This window comes from Panthera leo, chromosome B2 (genome assembly GCF_018350215.1).
Source record: "Panthera leo isolate Ple1 chromosome B2, P.leo_Ple1_pat1.1, whole genome shotgun sequence".
Lineage (NCBI taxonomy): Eukaryota > Metazoa > Chordata > Mammalia > Carnivora > Felidae > Panthera > Panthera leo.
This window is the reverse complement of record NC_056683.1, coordinates 74,816,356-74,826,740: the sequence shown is the minus strand read 5'-3', so window position 1 is coordinate 74,826,740 and position 10,385 is coordinate 74,816,356. Positions and strand designations below refer to the sequence as shown.

The 10,385-nt window shown below is 42.8% G+C and overlaps 1 protein-coding gene across 4 annotated transcripts in view; it reads left to right on the top strand.

Moving 5' to 3' along the window:
- Window positions 1–422: 422 nt before the first annotated feature.
- Window positions 423–10,385, top strand: part of SNAP91 (synaptosome associated protein 91) — a 145,006-nt gene continuing 135,043 nt past the window's right edge. For all 4 annotated transcript variants that reach the window (XM_042939273.1, XM_042939272.1, XM_042939271.1 and 1 more), the window contains exons 1-2: window positions 423–499; window positions 1,811–1,970. In XM_042939273.1, the coding sequence (XP_042795207.1) occupies window positions 1,841–1,970 (130 nt within the window). In that variant the 5' untranslated portion in view covers window positions 423–499; window positions 1,811–1,840. The remainder of the gene's footprint in view (window positions 500–1,810; window positions 1,971–10,385) is intronic.

The following is a 10,385-nucleotide window of genomic DNA, read 5'->3' as shown; positions in this document are numbered from 1 at the left end:
ATGGCTAGAATTACCTGCCCACCCCAGGTCCCAAACGTAACTGAAAAAAGTAGAGGAGCTCCAAGGAGTTAAGGAGGCACAGACAACGGGCACCGTGTGCCTGCAGAATCTGACATTTAAATCGCCCTGCCCTTCTGGGCCAAGGCTGCCTTGGACAGGCGGGCGTGTCAGAGACAGAATGTAGAGGAGAAAGGGCTGGGCTCTGCCAGGCAGCGCGCGACGACGCCCGAACCTTGGCCTTCACAGCAGCACTCGAGAAGCCCACTGGCTGGGCTGCTCCAACGCCCCCGCCGCCCTCCGCGAATCCCGCAGTAGCCGCGCAGGTGTGCGCGGTGCGCGCGCACGCAGTGCGTGCCGGGTGCGGGTCTAGCAGGCGGTGGGGCTGCTGGGCGCCTCGCGGAGGGTGGTTGGCTGGTGGGTGTCGGCCTCCCAGCCATCCCGCCTCCTTCTTCTTGTCTCGCGCCGGCCGGGGATGCTCGCGCGCGGCGCCCCCTTGCCTGTAAGCCGGCCGTCTCGGGGTTGCGGGGGGGGGGGGGGGCGGCGTGTGTGAGTAGCTGGGAGGGGGCCGCGAGGAGCTCCGCGGAGAGCTCGCCCGGGTTAGTCCGCCGTCGTCACCTGACTCGTTGGAGCAGCTACAGCTGAGGTGGGGGCGGGGATGGGAACGCGGCGCGGATCGCTAGAGAGACGCTGCAGCGCCGGCGGAGGAGGCGGCGGCGGGCGGGTACAGGCTTCTGGGGCCACGGGCGGCTGGCGCAGGGACCGCGGAGTGGAGGGCGGGGGGCCGGGCTAGGGCAGGAGGCATCGCGCACCGGGGCACCGGGTCCGCGCGCGACCGCACACACCCACCCGGCGCGGCTTCCCTCGGCGGCCCGGGCTCCGCTCATCCTGCGGCGGGAGGCGCCGCTCCCGGGGCGGGGTGAGTACCCGCGGCCCCTGCTCGGCCCCCTCCTCCGCGCCAGGGCAGCGCGCGGATCCTGAGAGGATAATCCTAGGGCGCGGAGAAGGGCAGCGGCTGGGTGACAGCTCCGTGGCGCGCTCGATTGCGGGCGGGGGGCTGGGCTGGGCTGTCAGCCCGTCTCTGCTCCACTGCCAGGAAGGGCGAGGCGCCGAGAGACTCCGGCGCCTCCGCAGAGCCCCCGGGCGGCCCCTGCGGCGGGGATTTGGGGGCGAGGGGAGGGGACCCGGGCGTAGGGCCTCGGCGGGCCTTTGGAGGCGGCGGTGAGGAAGGAAAGGGAGGAGAGGGCATAATATGGCGCAATGGTAGGATAATCTCCACCGCGCCCGAAGGAGGACGAGCCCACTGCTGCAGCAGCGCGAGGAGGAGGAGGAGGAGGGAAACGGCCAGGGCTTGGGTATCCGGTTCAGACCCCGGAGCCTGCGGGCTACTGGGAAGAAACGCTGCGGCGGGCAAGCGAGAGGTGGGCACACGGTGGGCGCGGCGCCCAGGGAATAACCCCGACGCACGCCGGAGCTGGTCGGACACGCGGGGATCAGGTTGCAGGCGAAGTGCTGATTGACTGGGGGGGAGGGGGGCGCCGGAGGGGTGAGGCGGGAGGCACGGGGAGTGGGATGGGGACGGTGTTACGAGGCTGGGGCCGGAGGGGGCTCCGTGACAGACCTACTCTGGTTCAAGACCCTTAGATCGCGTCGCAAGAGAGGGGCTTAGCGCTTTGCTAGCTCCTGGAGGTGGTACCAGGGCGGGGACGGAGGAGAAGGGAGCCGCCGTGCGGCTGGAGGAGGCAGGGCCGGGGTGCTCGGAGGGTAGGGTCTGCGGGTTTCAAGCAGGACCATCTCCCCTTCTTTCCCGCAGAAGAGGAGGCGATAGACTTGGCCGGAGAAGATGTCGGGCCAAACGCTCACGGATCGGATCGCCGCCGCTCAATACAGCGTGACAGGCTCCGCTGTTGCGAGAGCGGTCTGCAAAGCCACCACTCATGAAGTGATGGGCCCCAAGAAAAAGCACCTGGACTGTAAGCATCTTTTTATATAAGCGGGACATGCGCATGGCAGAGGCGCCCTGGATGCCGGCGTGCGGCCTGGGCTCGCAGTCTGTAATGCTGCGGCTTTCAGAACTCCCAGCTGAGCTCCAAATCTCCAGAGGTGGAGGTGTTGCCTTGGGGCAACCCTGAAACCTTGTGTTTGAGCCATTTTTTTTCTCCTGTTGACCTCCAAGGTCTTGGTGGAGAAAAAAAAAATACTTGTATGTATTAATACTATAAAATACTGAGAAATTGCACATTCTGGATTGGGCACTTTTCACCTTTTTTCTTTCTTTCTTTCTCCACACACCACTCCTTTATCCAGGTTATAGGAAATCAGGGGTTGAACAGTCATAACCCTCCCCCACCCCCAAAAAAGAAAAAGATGAAATTATAAAAGGTCACATTTATCACCCTAGTTTTCTAAATACATTTTAAAAGTGTCATCTCTTTCACTGTGGCTGCTGAGGTTTTGTGTGTGTGTGAGTGAGTGTGTGTTGTACATAACCACACCAAACTGAAATAAATTCAAACTATTGAATGAGGAAATTGAACTTCAGAGATCATGGAGATTTCATTTTACACATCCTGGCACACTTCTTTGTCCCATTCTCGGAAGCTGCTGGGCAGAATGACTGCTGTGGTCACAAAATGGATGTGCTTTTTCCAGCATTTGTGATGGTGCACTTTTACATGAAACGTTTCATTCATAATGCTTTCTTTTTATATTTGTTATTTGATGGAAAACAGCTTTAATCTAGTTTAGAATCTGATATAAAATTTTCACATGATTAACGCTGTAAATACTTAGTTATTGAAAGACAAACAGGGACTTAGCAAAAGGCACTCACTGGGTTTAGGTGTTGAGACTCTTTATAGGTAAGGCTCCATCAGCACATGTCCTCTAGCTGATTCAGCTCTAGCTGTTCAGTCTCGTTGACCTGCTTAGGAACTGCTCTGTTATGATGTTTGTTGATAAAGGTCAGTGCTGGCATAAGAGACACAACTATAGCCATACCCATTTCCTATCTAGCTTCCTTTGCCCATTTTCTGAGTTTCTTTTGCTTCAGGCCTTCCCCAGTGTCTGCCTTGTGCAGCGGAGAAAATGGCACCAGTGTTAGAATTGACTTTAGTCCTATTATCTGTATGAGCACAGCTTGATGAAGCATACAGCTGGACATTGTGAGGGTTATCCAGGCTTGTGAAGCTGTTGTGTCACAGAATTGAATAATTTTGCTTCTAGAAGCTTGTCTGAGGGGAAAACACCATTACCCCTTTCCTGGGGGAGTTTCTAACAAAATTTGTTGATTATGGTATCATGTGTTATATGTGCAGTACAGGATGGAAGAGGCCACCAGGGCCAGGGCACCTAACAGGAGTGGAAATTATAAATTCATGACCAGCTCATTTTGCTGCAGCATGCTGAATCATTTAGCCATCTTTCCATCAGTTTCCCCAACTCTGGAAAGATGACTCATGTCTTAAAGGTATGTGTCAGTCTAGCAAATATTCATTAATAAAGAAGTTATAGGTTATTGATTTGCTAAATGCTATGAAAATGATAGATCAGTATATTGATACATATCATAAACATTCACAGGTTTGAGCATTTCATCAAAACATTATTCAGATAAAGACCCACTTTTCCATATCTAAATATTTAGTCGCCTTAGTATTTTAGATCTGGAAAAGTCTCTTAAAAATTTTCAAGGTGGGAGGTTTTCCAGTATCTCCAGCATATGTTACTGAGTGGGGTGATTTTGAAGATGTGGAACATAAGGGGGAGATTCTGTATTTAGGAAGCAGATGAAGCAGGAATTGGTATTGAATTAGTGTGAATAATCATAAGAGCTAAACATTTATTGAGCAGTTAGTATATGCCAGGCACTGGGCTTTACATTATTAATTTATTGCTGCTTAACAGGTTCAGGAAAGGTAATTAACTTTCACAGCTTTTAACCACTGCACTTAACTATTGTCTGTGGCTTATTGAGTAATATTTTCTGTTGGGGGCTGTGGAGAGGAACAATATTAGCCTGAATGGTTAATCTCCAAAACACCTATCCTGTTTGTATGGCTTTGTGTGAAATCATGCAGCACAACCCATGCTCTATTGCAAATCTCTATGGTATGCATGAAGACTTTTGAATTTGGTCACTTGAAAAAATGAGCAAAAGGCAAGCACTGAACAGTATTAGTTTTCTTTTTAACATTTTAGTTTTTGAATAAGTAATAAAATAAAAGAGCTGCACTTAAATACAACCTTAGGGCAAAATTTGGAAAGATAGATATCACATTATTGATATGTCCTATCTTAAGAAAAAATGACATGGAAAATTTGAGTATACAAATATTGTTATATTTATATGCATTTTAAGAGGGCATTTTACTTGGAATTCCTTGTGAAGTTCCTTTAAATAATAGTAGACTACCTTAGCAATTTTTTCACAGGTTTTCGGTAACATAACAGTTATAACAGTGAGTCACATCCATTATTAGGACATGCAAACACATAACTAAGTTTCCCTATAGGCATTGAAGCACTCTTAAGTAATGTTTTAGTATTGAAAATACTAAATAGTAGTTGGGAGGAAAAGAGCATAATGTAGAGTGGAAACAAAAAAAAATAATTAGCTTGATTTGTGTATAACTTTTTAGTTTGGAATTTAGCTTGAAAGGTTATAAGATTAAAGTTTATGGTTTTGTGATTTTTTTTTTTGCAGATATTGGATTAATGGAATAGGCTCTGAATATTATTTAAAGTATTGGTTTAAAATATGATTTTTTTTTCTGTTTGGGATGATAGGCCAAGAAAATTAGGGTTCATTCTAGTGGTTTATAAAATGATGCTTAATGGTATATGATTTAAACATTTAAAGGAATGATTTGTTAACATCTGAGGGCAGAGCAAAGGTGGAGATAAAGAAACTCTAGGCATATAGTCTCAGATTTCCCCCCTTTTCAGTAACAGTAAGTTTCTTAGAGGAAAAATATATTCAGAAAAAGCTTCACCATAATCAGCAGATATTTACTGAATTTAAAGTAAATTAATATTGGGGCTCCTGGGTGGCTCAGTTGGTTAAGTGTCCAACTCTTGATTTTGGCTCAGGTCACGATCTCACAGTTCTGCTCATGAGATCGAGCCCTGCGTCAGGCTCTGTGCTAACAGCATGGAGCTTGCTTGGTATTCTCTCTCTTCCTCTCTCTCCTCCCCCACTTGTGAGAGGGCATGCGTGCACATTCTCTCTCTCACAAAATAAACATTAAAGAATAAATTAATATTTTATAATATATATTTTAAGGTACGTTTGAACTATGTAAAACTTTTATTCCATACTCTGCTATAATAATCTTGCTCCTTGCACATGAAAATTAAATACTTGACCAATGTTAGTTTGACATTAGTTTTTCTGGGTCCCTTTATACATCTTTGTTTCCTTTTCTTTGTAACTTTGTGTACCTATTTGGTAACACATGAAATATCCAGGATTCAGCAAGTATTTAACTTTTGGTTACAACTGTTGTGTATTTCAGTTGCTTTTCCTTTTCTGTTTTGTAGTTGATGGCCTGCCCAAGTCAAATAATAAAGAGATAAGATCCAGTAGGGCACCTAGTATCTGCCCAAGTGCTGTATCACAGTTAAAGAACAACCAAAAAATAGAATCGGCCCAATGTAACACCTGCAGGAAGAAATTTGGAAAGTTTGGCAGCCTAATATTCATTTCTGTTAATAGCTCTTACAAACAACTTCTATATATGTCCTGTGGTTAAAAAACCCTATTTAACATTATCAAAATTTAAACATAGACATTTATATCAAACCAAACCTCATGAAAAGCCAAATTGGGTATCAATAATGCAATTTTTTTCCATTTTAAACATCTTGAGGGTTTTTAATAATGAGCTTATGCTACATAATGAACAAGTGATTTGAGTTCTGAATCTTACGTTTGAGGGATACTGACTGTCATTTTAGAAATGAGTCCTATCCCAAATTAAGAAAAAGATGTTACTTCTTATTACAATATCTATAAAAGTAGTGGGAGATATGGATTATGTTTTGATTCAAGGCAAATATTGGCAAGTTACCACAAGATTCCTACTGTTTTAATTTTATTCATAAAATATCTGCAAATAAGAAATATTGTGAGTATATATAATGAAAATTTAACCTTAAAAGTTTATTTGCTTTACAGAAGCTTGCTTAGTATAAATAAAATATATTTTGATTTATAGAAATGCTATTTGCATGCTAATTCAGTTGATACCATATTTATACTTGTGATAACTGAAAAAAATCTTTCTATAGTGCATAGATCCAAAAAATAAAGACTATTGAATAAAATTAATAGGATCGATGTATAAAAGTTTACTGAACACTAGAGTAACTTTCAACGTGAGAAGTGTACTGTTTTGCTGTAACATATTTTACTTTTATCCCATTTGTTCTCATTTCACTATTTGTTATTGACTAAATACACCCTCTCATTTTTCTGTACCAAGGCACGCTCCATTCCTCCTTGATTTCACCAGAAGACCCAGTCTAGGTGTGGAGATGGAGGAGATAGTATTTTTTAGGCAGTGAGGAAGAGCTGGGGGAAATCACTTCTGAAAAAGCATTCGAGTCAATGATCATTTATACAGTAAATCTGTAAAGACGCCAATCTGTATGGTCTTGTGATGTTCCCAGACAACACTCAGCATTCTGGGAGAGGGTGGAGAGATCATGTGAGGTTTGGGGGCTGGCAGGAGCAGGAAAAGCAGAAGAGTGGCAAAGAGTCTCAGGTAATAGTAGGGAGCATGCTTTAGAAATGACTTAAAATTGGGGTGCCCGGGGTGGCTCAGTCAGTTGGGTGTCTGACTTCAGCTCAGGTCATGATCTCACAGTCTGTAAGTTCAAGCCCCACATCAAGGCTCTGTGCTGACAGCTCAGAGCCTGGAGCCTGCTTCAGATTCTGTGTCTCCCCCTCTCTCTGCCCCTCCCCTGCTCATGCTGTGTCTCTCTCTGTCTCAAAAATAAATAAAAACATTTAAAAAAATTTTAAAAAACAATGTCTTAAAATAGTTGAGCAGGCTTTATATCAACTGTTTTTTCCTGGATCTTTTTACTTCCAAATTTTCAGAGAAATCTTTTTTTTTTTTTTTTTATGGTATAATATTCTATTTGGGTCACTTTGGATATTTTTTTCTCCTTTGGTGATCAGTGTAGTTAGCAGATACTTTCTTAGAACCAGTATATAATTGGTAACTCACAATTTTTTAAAAGTTGCAAAACTTGTATATATGGAAAAAAATAAAATCATGTAAGAGTAGGTAAATTTATATATTAATTGCAATATTAGCTTGTAGTATTTTAGATTAAAATCTAGATTTTTGATACATTGCCATATTAGTTTTAATGTTTAATAAATGGCTGCTGAAGTCTTGTAATTTAATCTGTGCACTCAGTTGCTATGGATCTATCTCTTAGCTTTTCACAAATAAATATCCTTCAAATATCTTACCTCCTCTTTTCAGATTGATTGATGCTGGGATGGGATGTTCTTGGAGCTTATCTAGGTTTCAGTAACTTCGTAAAGAAGGTCAGAAGTGACATATAACCTTCTTCCCTGAGGGCCTAGGATGCTTTCCTTAACAGAGTTGTATTTTAGGTGGCTCAACTCCTGAGCCAGCTGCTATTAAGTGAGCCTTCAAATATAATCATAGTTCAATTAAATAATTTGAAAAGTCCCATTTCTTTCCATTAAAAAATATTTATTCAGGGCGCCTGGGTGGCTCAGTCAGTTGAGTGTCCAGCTTTGGCTCAGGTCATGATCTTGTGGTTTGTGTCCAGCTCTGTGCTGACAGCTCAGAGCCTGGAGCCTGTTTCGGATTCTGTGTCTCCCTCTCTCTCTGCCCCTACCCCGCTTGCTCTCTCTCTCTCTCTCTCTCTCTCTCTCTCAAAAAGTAAATAAATATTAAAAAAATAAAAAAAATATGTTTATTCAGTTCCACCTTGTTTGCAAATTCTTTTCTCTTTACAGAGAAACACCATTTGCTTGTGAAGGAAAATGTTGGCTGTCTTTTTTCTTAGGGGTTTATGTAATGTGGTCTATACTTTGTTTCTCATTAAGGAGAGAATAGTAGAATGGCATACCCAGTGTCAGTTAAATGATGACCTATAAGACAGGATGGAGTCTTCCTAGGAGCAATTCGATGACAGCCCAAACCAGAGAGAGAATTGTACCCAAAACCCCACAGCCTTTTTACACCTGGGTTCCTGCTCTCTCTTCATTTGTTCCAAATGTGTGAGGATCCCTCCTGCCTTCCCATGTGTACATAAACTGTCTCTACTATGAATCTTTAAGAAGGATTTAATGTTTTCTAAAGGATTTTGTGATAAGCCATTCCTGGCTACTCAAGAGAGAAGCTGCATTTTTGTCTACTTTGTGTGGTTTTGCTTTTTGGCCTGATCATTAATTATTCTCCCAGGGTTAGCACTTTTATTTTATTTTTTTTATTTTTAAAAAAAAAATTTTTTTTTAACGTTTATTCATTTTTGAGACAGAGAACGGGGGGAGAGTCAGAGAGAGGGAGACACAGAATCGGAAGCAGGCTCCAGGCTCTGGGCCATCAGCCCAGAGCCTGACGCGGGGCTCGAACTCACGGACCGCAAGATCGTGACCTGAGCCGAAGTCGGACGCTCAACTGACTGAGCCACCCAGACACCCCAGCACTTTTATTTTAAATGATAACTCTCCTCCTTTCTGTATCAGTTGTTCTGTCATCTGTATCTTTAACCTCTCCTCCTATCTCTCTCATGAGCATTTTCAAGTATCTCCATTTAAAACAAGCTCACCGACACACAGCCCTCCTTGGATTCTATGACCTCTTCCAGCAGCCAACCTGTTGTCCCTTGCCTTTCTTTCACAGCCAAGCTTCTTGAAACAGAAGCTCACCATTCCAAAGAAAACAAACACAAGTCTACCCCTCTTTGGATATCCTGTGTCTTTGGCTTAACCCAAGTGTGAACTACTAGGATTGTTGTTAGGTTCCAGGCATTGCCCACCGAATTGGCCAAGCCACTAATTTGAGTTTCCCCTCATCTGTTACATCCAGTCAGTGATCAGTTGTTAAAAAAACTCTCTGAAATGTCCTTCTTAACTGTTTCTGCCTTGGTTTAAATCAGTTACAAACCTCATTTGTAAAACAAAGGTGAGTAATGTTACTTACGTGTTATCTTTGGTGAGATACAATGCATGTGAAATACCTGGCCCAGAGCTTGACTCACAAATGTGCACTGAACATCAGTTATGACTACCGCTGTTGCTAGTGCAATCGCTGTTGGTGCTACTGTTGCCCTTACTCGTACCATTACTGCCACTACCACCACCATAACAACAGACATGACCATTAGTGATTTGCCCTTACCACTTCTCCACGATTGTTTTTTGCCCCCTCTTTTCATTTACTTCAGTTTGTGCTTTAATTCCAAGTTTCTCTTTCTATAGTTTGAAAGCTTAAAATACATATTATTTCTGTTTCTTTTCATGATCACCTTTAAAAATGTAGTTATGTCTACTTAAAGTCTAAAGTAGAACAGTATCTTTTTATTTCCTCCTAAAGAAGAGAAATTTAGAAACTTCAGTCACCCACTTCTCACTTACATGCTATGTTGGGTAGTGTTTTAATTCTACCATAGTTTTAGCTCCCAAAGTTAGATGTTATTATTTGATACAGGCAGTGTTTATGCAGGTAAACCCTCCTTGACTTAACCATTCCTTCATTATGTCTAAGATTTTCCAGAACTGTATCCTTTTAAAGCTCCTTAAGTGAGGCTCTTTAGTAGTAAACTCTATTTTTGTCTAAAGATAAATTTGTCCATATTTTTGAATGATAGTTCATATATCTTATATATGTATATATTTTTTTTCTATATAGTTTATATATAGTTGTTTTTTCTTGGAACATAATTTCACTCTTTTGGCTACTGTTGTTCCTTGTAAGAAGTCATCTATGAGTCTACATGTCTTTAGGTAATCTCTTAGTACTTGTGGCAGCTTCTAAAATCTTGTTTGTCTTGTCCTGCTGTAGTGCATATGTGTATACATGTAACTTTTTTTTTAATTTTAATTTCAGTATAGTTAATATAACAGTGTTGTTTTAGTTTCACAGGTACCATATAGTGATTCAACACTTGTATACATTACTTAGTGCTCATCACTCTTAGTCCTCCTCATCTGTTTCACTCATCCGCTTCCCACCTTTCCTCTGATAACCATCAGTTTGCTCTCTATGTTTTGGTTTCTCTCTTTTTTGTTGTTCTTTGTTTTGTTTCTTAAGTTCCACATATGAGTGAAATAATATGGCGTTTGACTTTCTCAAGCTGACTTATTTCATTTAGCATTATACTCTCTAGATCCATCT